This window comes from Delphinus delphis, chromosome 1 (assembly GCF_949987515.2).
Source record: "Delphinus delphis chromosome 1, mDelDel1.2, whole genome shotgun sequence".
Taxonomy (NCBI): domain Eukaryota; kingdom Metazoa; phylum Chordata; class Mammalia; order Artiodactyla; family Delphinidae; genus Delphinus; species Delphinus delphis.
In genome coordinates this window covers 7,193,420-7,201,246 of record NC_082683.1, presented here as the reverse complement: position 1 = coordinate 7,201,246, position 7,827 = coordinate 7,193,420, and the positions used below count along the sequence as shown (strand labels likewise).

The window sequence follows — 7,827 nt, the reverse complement described above, 5'->3', positions numbered from 1 at the left end:
TTGGGAATATTTGTATTTAATTCCACAATATCTATTTCAGTGTTTCACAACTATTCGTGTTTTTTGAGGTCAACATTAGAATCCTTACCGTCCTGGACAGTGATGGGTGATTTAGCAGCAAATGTTTCCTGTTCCCTGTTGCTGGTTAATCTGTCCCACATCCTAGTCCTGTGCCTTCACCAGGAACTGCAGACAAGGGAGCAGGGCACGAAGCCTGGGCAGTGATGAGAGTCTGCCTGGGCGCTCCACTTTCTTGTAAGTTAAGTGTCAGAGTACAGGCTTTCCTTTGCTTCATTTCTGCTTTCACCACAAATGAATGAATAGCAGTGAAGCTTCCCTTCAAAATGTGAGGCGTTGTATTTAAGCACCATTCTCTTTCCAAGGAAGATTGTCTGCAGAACGTCCCACTCAAAGGAAGGGCTCTGTGATCTATGTGGACAAAGAATGCACCCAACAGTTCTGTCCTGGGCATGGCTAGAAGCTCACCTTGACTGGGGTGGAATCGTAAGCCTTAAGTGAATTGAATGGAATGGTTTGCTGTACCTTAGCTTCAGAGTCAGATCATTGCGTAGGCTCGGATGCCCCTTCCACCTTACATTCATCCACTCAGCAAGCAGCACAAACCCATGATTGGTCCAGTTTACTACTTATCTCTGGCGAGCCAGGCAAGCCTCAGAGCCTCTCTCATTTGTAAAATGTGCATGATGGTAATACGTGCCTCACAAGTTTGTCAGAATTAATTTAAATGAGAAAGTAAGTAACACCTTGCACAGTGCATGGCACACACGGATAAGCAACGAGGGTTTAAAAAGTCTTATACGTATGACTACTGAAAAATGGTGAAATGTCAGTGACTAAGCTTGTGGAAAAGAGAGAAATCAATCATGGGATTTTTCCATTAACAGCTCAGTGATATATACCACTTTAAAATCCAGTAAGCCCCTTTATAGAGGAAGCATCACTTTCTTCCTGCTTGTTCTCTTCCTACTTCTGGTACTCAACGTTTCTTTCATTTCAATGCCCTGTTGCAGAAGCAGAGAACTAAACTATACCAGCTTAATATCAAACTTATTACCTCAAGAATGTATAAGTGAAAATTATTTCCAAATAATTCTCATACCCAACTAGTGAATATTAAGCAACCTAACTTTTGACCTTCATATTAGATAAAATCTTGAGGAAAAATTCAGGCTTTCGTATGAACATTAAAATAGGAAGGTGTTGCTAAGCGCCACTATTAACCAGTTAAGATGAGCTTCTGGAATAGAAATATCTTTGCTGTCACGCATCGTAGAATCACTGAAGTTTGACTAAAGTCATTTATTTTGACTTCCATTTAGTGTTGACAGTTGTAGCAAATTATGCTAGAGGGCTCAAAAACACCAACCAACCTCCTTTATGACCAAAGGTGAAGAGAATTAAACTCAATTGTATTTCAATTTGAAAATAACCTCTTCTCATTCCTACCAGAGTATCTGCCACTGAATCTGATGTGACAGTGCATCAGTGATTAGAATCAAGTATCTTTCTAGATATTCAGATTGAAAAATAACCTTAATGTACAGTATATGCAAATTCCAGTGAAAGAGTTCATGGGAAGACCATCTATCTTACCTGCCTTCTGTCTTATTATCTTTCTGTCCTTTATTAAATTTCCTTTAAAAATGAGGGGGGGTTTAAAACTCTGGTGATTTCTCATTTCTAGGATTTTAACTTTTTAACCTTAAATTCTAGGGTATTTAAACAACACCAATGCCTCCTGTCAGAATAAAAGAGCACTCCCCTAGGGGTGGGCAGTCAACCGTGCTCCTTGCCCCTCTTCTCCAGTGGTGGAGCCCCGAGAACAGGGCTGCAGACGCGCCACGTTCCACACTTACAGCTGACTCGGGAGGCTGCCCTCTGACACTCTCACAAGGGACCTGGGCTTGACTAGGCTGAACTGGGGCAAGTACATCCAGGGCCAAGGTAATTGGTAAACCATTCTTTAAAACTCTTGCCTTCGGGCTTCCCTGGTGGCGCAGTGGTTGAGAGTCCGCCTGCTGATGCAGGGGACACGGGTTCATGTCCCGGTCCGGGAGGATCCCACATGCCGTGGAGCGGCTGGGCCTGTGAGCCATGGCTGCTGAGCCTGTGCTCCGCAACGGGAGAGGCCACAACAGTGAGAGGCCCGCGTAACGCAAAACAAACAAACAAAACTCTTGCCTTTGGTTCAAACTGGGGATAGAGGATAACTTCTGGAAAAGGTTTATAGTTTAAAATATTTAGTGTCAGGAAGCTGTACTTATTTTTTTAAACTCAGCAGCCGGAGAGCTTAAATGATCAATCTGTGGGAGGTTTCTGGAGACTAGCTGGGGAGTCTGTCCTGGTCTGCCCTGTGCCATCAAGACGTGGCGCTTCCTACCGGTCCCGCAGTGCAGGATCTTAGTCAGACTAGAAAACAACTGTACCTTGACTTGATAGTTTTTCTCTGCGTTTCTAGGCTTATGCTTCACTGAAGTCCTTAGCTACAGTTTACCCTATGGGCGGACATAAAAGAGGACACAAAACAAATTTATACTTAAATACCATGATTTAATTTACTGGTGCTTTATCCTGAATTCTCTTAAGTTAAAACAAAACAAAACAAAAACAACCAAAAGTTATAATTAACTGTTAACGTTAATGAAAATAAACCTTCCAGAAAGCATGAATCCAAAAGGAAATGTCCAACAGGTGACACAAGCCAGATATTCTACGGCCTTTCCTGTTTCGGTCTCAAACATTCTACACATCAATGGAAAAAAAAAAATTCTCTAGAGTTTCTCAGTTTTATTCTTCTAGACCACAATTTTATGGTCTGTTACTGAGCATGGTCTTCTAACAGGTACACAATTAACTCATAGGTAGACAACACAATGGCAGTATTTGGTATCTGCCGGATGAGCTGGGCAAAGAGTCCTCTATAAAAGGCCAGGTAGCCTTCTTCCCGGAAGACCAGCCGAGCAGTCTGGACAAAAGACTTGTACTTGGTGCCCTCCTCCCGGAGCCGTGTCCTTATGACTTCTGCAGAGAGAAACACACATTTCAGGCTACAGATGAACTGTACTTCCAAGCAACATGTGCAGAGAACGCGAAGCACACAGCTTTACAAACGTTCACGTACAGCTATGGCTCTTCGCCACCTCAGCTCTATTTGGTTGGGGTAGTCACAGAGAGACAATGAAAAGTTCTTCTCAGAACATTTTCTAACTCTGGGAATTGGTCAATTAGGGAATTGGTCAATTGTCCCAAGACTGATGTATACATACAAAAGCACCAAATAACTTCTAGGGGTTTAAAAAATAAGCTTAGTTTGAATGGGACTCAATTTTAAGATAGTTTACAGTTTTCTACTCTCAGTGAAGTAAACACTGTCATTTCCCTGGAGGTGTATTTGTATCACGTATGGTGACATCTCCAACAAAACTTTCTTTCCATGTACTCCCCAACTTTCTGCTCCTGCCAGGATCCTTCTCCACTCCGTCCAGCCTCCTCCTTTTTCATACCCTTGCCCACCTGGCCCTGCCTCACCCTGGCACCCACAGCATGACACCTGTGACTGCCTGTCAAGCGGACTTCAGGGCACGTGACCCGGGAAGCACCAACCCCCTCTCTGCAAGCCCGTGGGGCTGCTCGGTGCCCCAGCACATGACGGGGACTCAATGACCTGTGAGAAGTTGACCATGTGCATTTGTCACAGCTGACAGTGCAGCGGGTGTTTGAAAACAAAACCTGTTTTTCATGGCACAATAAAATAAGCTGTTTTTTTTTTCTTTTAAAAGTCGTTCAGTAGAACATTAGGTCTATTATTAATTCCTTAAAAAGTAAACTTACCCAAAGTAGTTTTCCTCAGCACTCCATTCAAAATGGAAGCTGAAATTTTTTTTAAAGCTTGGCTCCTACATCATTTTTTTAAATTGAGGAATTTTAAATAAAATCCAGATTTTTGGCTTCTTTGGAAACATCAGAAGTTCCACAACCCAGGGCCCACATTCCACACAGCCGAGTTTTGGCCACAATCTGCCGCAGCCAAGTAAAGCGGAGCTCCCACTGCCCGCGTGAGCTGCATACGTGAGCTGAAGCCAGCCGAACTGGGCTCAGCTACCCTGTCACCTGCAGGTGCTTGCACGTCCACCTGAGCTACGGAGGTCTGGATACACTGACACAAACTGATGGCTATTTTCCTGCTCCGGAAGGAAAAGCAAAACCTACCATGGGGGTAAGCGACACAGGAAGCACAGCCCTTGGAGAGAGCAGCAGCTGCCATAAGTCCAAAAAAGTTTGTGGAGTTTTTCTCAGTCCCATTTGTAGAAGAGGCTAAGGGAGCTTCTTTCAGATACTTCTTCAAATTTTCATAAATAGCAAAACAGATGATGGTTTCTGAAATTCCAGCGTACGAGGCAGTTAGTCCCCTGTAGAAACCACGAATGCCTTCCGTCTGGTAAACATAGCGAGCACACTGGAGCGTGTTCATCTGCTTGGAGCCTCTCACTCTGCACAAAGGAGACCAACGAGATGCCGTTACGACACCACGCTCAGGAGCCCGCCTGCTCAGGAGCCCGCCTGCTGCACCGAGTCACAAAGATTAGCTAAAGAGAAATTGCATGGTGGGTGCCACAGTCTTCCCTGGTCTGTGGTTGGCTGAGCCCAGCCTGCTGTGAGGCCAGGCCCATCAGCCGGGACACCCGACAGGCCCACAGGATGGGACATGCACCTGTACTGGGTCACAGACTCGTGCTCAGGGTCTTCGATCTACTTTTGGAAAGAGCTATATGGAAGGTGTTCATCACAGAGGAAAATACGACTGCAACAGAATCAAAACAATCCCAACGTCTACACATGGGGATAGATACGTAAACCGTGGTACATATACTAGATTAAAACAGTTGTGAAGGCAGTCAGATGTGGGGAAGTGCTGGACAAAATTACACGTAAAGTATAATTGTGATTACTGTACACATATGCTTTAAGAAAATACTGAAGGAAAAACTCCCCAACATTCCGACAGGGTGGTGAGTGTGAGTATTCTTTCTTATCGTTCTCGTCTCCAAAGGGTGTATTTTGATTCCATTATTTCTACATTTGTAAAATTATAAACAGAATAGACTCTACAATAACTAAAAAGCCTCCGGCCTGGATGCTCCTACCCCATGACAGGAAGTTTTCATAAACCGCCGGGTTACAAACAGAATCCCAGGACTGGACAGTGTTCACACTGGGCGCACGTGGGAGGCCCCCTGTGGGGCAGCAGACCAGTGTCCTGGGCCCCCCAGCCCCACCCCCTACCTGGTGTGACCTTTGTGACACAAACGCCAAGCACCTCGCTCCCCTGCTTAACACCCTCTTGGGCAGGGCTCCTCGACCTTGGCACTATAGGTATTTGGGGCCAGGTAATTCTCCGCTGGGGGCGGGCCTATGCCTCGTAGAATATCTAGCAGCAGCCCTGGCCTCCACCCACTAGATGCCACCTAAGTCGCGAGAGAGAAAGACATCTCCAGACATTGCCAAATATCCTCTAACGGAGGACAGAAAGGCCCCCTGAACCACTGCTGCCTCAAAATAAAGCCGAGTCCAAACGCCCATTCCTCCCCAGGGCTTTTAAGGATGTGGCCCTCTCTTTTGGCTTCTCCCGTCTTATCTCCCTGCACCTCCCTCCTTCTCCAGCATATCTGCATGCAGGACACACCCCTTCTTTCTGCTGCTCGGAATGAACAATGCTTTCTTGCCTTCAGATTTTCTGCACAGCAGATTCCCTGCCTGAGACACCTTCACACCCGCCGCTGCCCACCGGTTATCCTGTAGATGGGAGGGTGGATGCCACAAGAGCCCCTCCCTGGCTGCACGTCCTGCCCAGACTGCATTAAGGACCCTCCAGGGTCCTGGAGCACCTCAGGTCTCTTATCGCACCAGCCTAGAATTCTCTTTTATTTTCTGTGAAGCTGTGAGCTTCTGGAAGGCAAGGCCCATGTCTTATTCCCTGCTGTTTCTGCTGTGACTAGTTGCACAGGAAGCATGCAACAAATACTCATTGTTGAGGGCTATGTTAACAGAGCCCACACAAACACGGCTTTCAAATGTCCTAAGCACGGGTCATTTCCAGCCAGATTTAAAAGAATGCGTATAAAGGAAGGCTCTCAGCTGACTCATGCATTTATCCGCTGCTAAACAGAAGTGACATTAGGACACTGTATGCACACCTGGAACTGGGAGCGATTGCCAAAGGTTTCCAGGAGAGGACACTGGTCTGCAGCTTGCAGGACAAGGTGTTCTTGAGGGACAAGAAGGGGAAACGGGATTCCTGGTGAGGGGACGGCAGATTCAGGGAGATGGAAGCATGAGAGCACATGACATTTTTAGAAAATCGCAAAGGACCTTGAATGTTAAGCTGAGGAGTGAGGATTTGACCCTGAGAGTAACTGACATTCATCGAAGGATTCTGAGCAAGCAATCTATTCAAAATGATTAGACCTGATGCATTTTAGAAGGTTCTTTCAGACAGAATGGATTAGGGGAAACACAGAATCAAAGACCAATTCAGAGGCTATGGGGGTCATTGAAGAGAAAAAACAAGCTAAGGCAGACCCCAGCTCCACTTCCAGGGGGCGCACTTGCTCGCTCTCTCCCCTGCTTTCTTTACTGGGTAGCTTAAGGTTAGACTGGACTAGCTGGAAGTTTCCAGCGCCCCACACAACGTTTCTAGGCAACCTAGTAACAGAAGGGCTCTTAGAATCCTATCACAAAGCATCATTTACCATCTTCACTAACTTGAAATTACAGTAGTTATGGGGCTGCTCTTTGATCTTGTTATTTAATGTGTTAAAGAATTATATTACTATATTGCAATTAAAAAAAACCCACTGATAATTGTATTTCAATAATTGGTTTTCACTTTTAAAAATATTGTTCTAAAAAGCACCTGCAGCCTTCACCAGAGACTGCCAAGAGAACCCACAGCATGAAAAATCCCAAGAATCCCTGGCTAGTTTCAGCGCAGGAATCTCGGATATCTGAGGGCCTTGGAGATTAGAATGCCCCTTCTGAGACCAGGGGCGTTTGCTGTTCTGCCCTTCCTGGCATCTTCCCACTCGAAAGAGAGGCCACCTGGAGGAGAGGCCGCAGCACTCCAACTTGGGGGCGGTGGGGTCATCCAGGAGCAGAGACCCACCGACTACCCTGTAGATCAGGGGCCACAACTGAGCGAACTTCGACACCCCCTTGTGTGTTATTTCTGTTGGCCTTTGTCTCCCCACAAGGCTTGGCAGTATCAACCTCAAGACAAAAGGAGTTTCTACATATGCTTATATTCAGACAAAACAAGGATGGGGATGGCTAAGGACGATCTCACTCCACAGCTGGAACTGGTGGAAGAAAAAAAGCCCTAAGAATTCTTATATTAAGGAAGGAACAATTAACAACTTACTTCCGTTCTAGCTGCATCCGGGTTTTAACCATCCATATAGGATTCATTAAGGAATTTGTGACAAAAGCTGGAAGAAAAAAAGAATAGAAAATGTTATCAGTGAACAGAGTCAATGCTTATTAAAGCTGTCTATTCCATGTGATAAACTTTGAAATCAGGCTTTCAATGGCTTAATAATAAAAACGGATGGTAGGAAGCAGTTATATTTCCATACTACAGATGGAAGCTATAGTCCCCTAAAATGTAACATCTACTGGTATGTAGGACCTAACATGTATCTCTCTATTTTCTAGAGCCCTGTCTAGTCCATTCAGCCGCTAGGTGGTGCTGTTGATATTCCTGTTAATGTGGTTCCATTGGTAAATATATACGAAACTATTCTAAAACTC

At 45.3% G+C, this 7,827-nt stretch overlaps 1 protein-coding gene across 1 annotated transcript in view; it reads right to left on the bottom strand.

The window, feature by feature from the left end:
- Positions 1-2,562: 2,562 nt before the first annotated feature.
- SLC25A33 (solute carrier family 25 member 33) overlaps positions 2,563-7,827 on the bottom strand; it is a 30,309-nt gene continuing 25,044 nt past the window's right edge. Inside the window, exons 5-7 of the mRNA XM_060013682.1 lie at positions 7,439-7,505; positions 4,231-4,511; positions 2,563-3,042 (exon numbers count right to left, since the gene is read on the bottom strand). Coding sequence (XP_059869665.1) covers positions 2,840-3,042; positions 4,231-4,511; positions 7,439-7,505 — 551 coding nt within the window. The 3' untranslated portion in view covers positions 2,563-2,839. The remainder of the gene's footprint in view (positions 3,043-4,230; positions 4,512-7,438; positions 7,506-7,827) is intronic.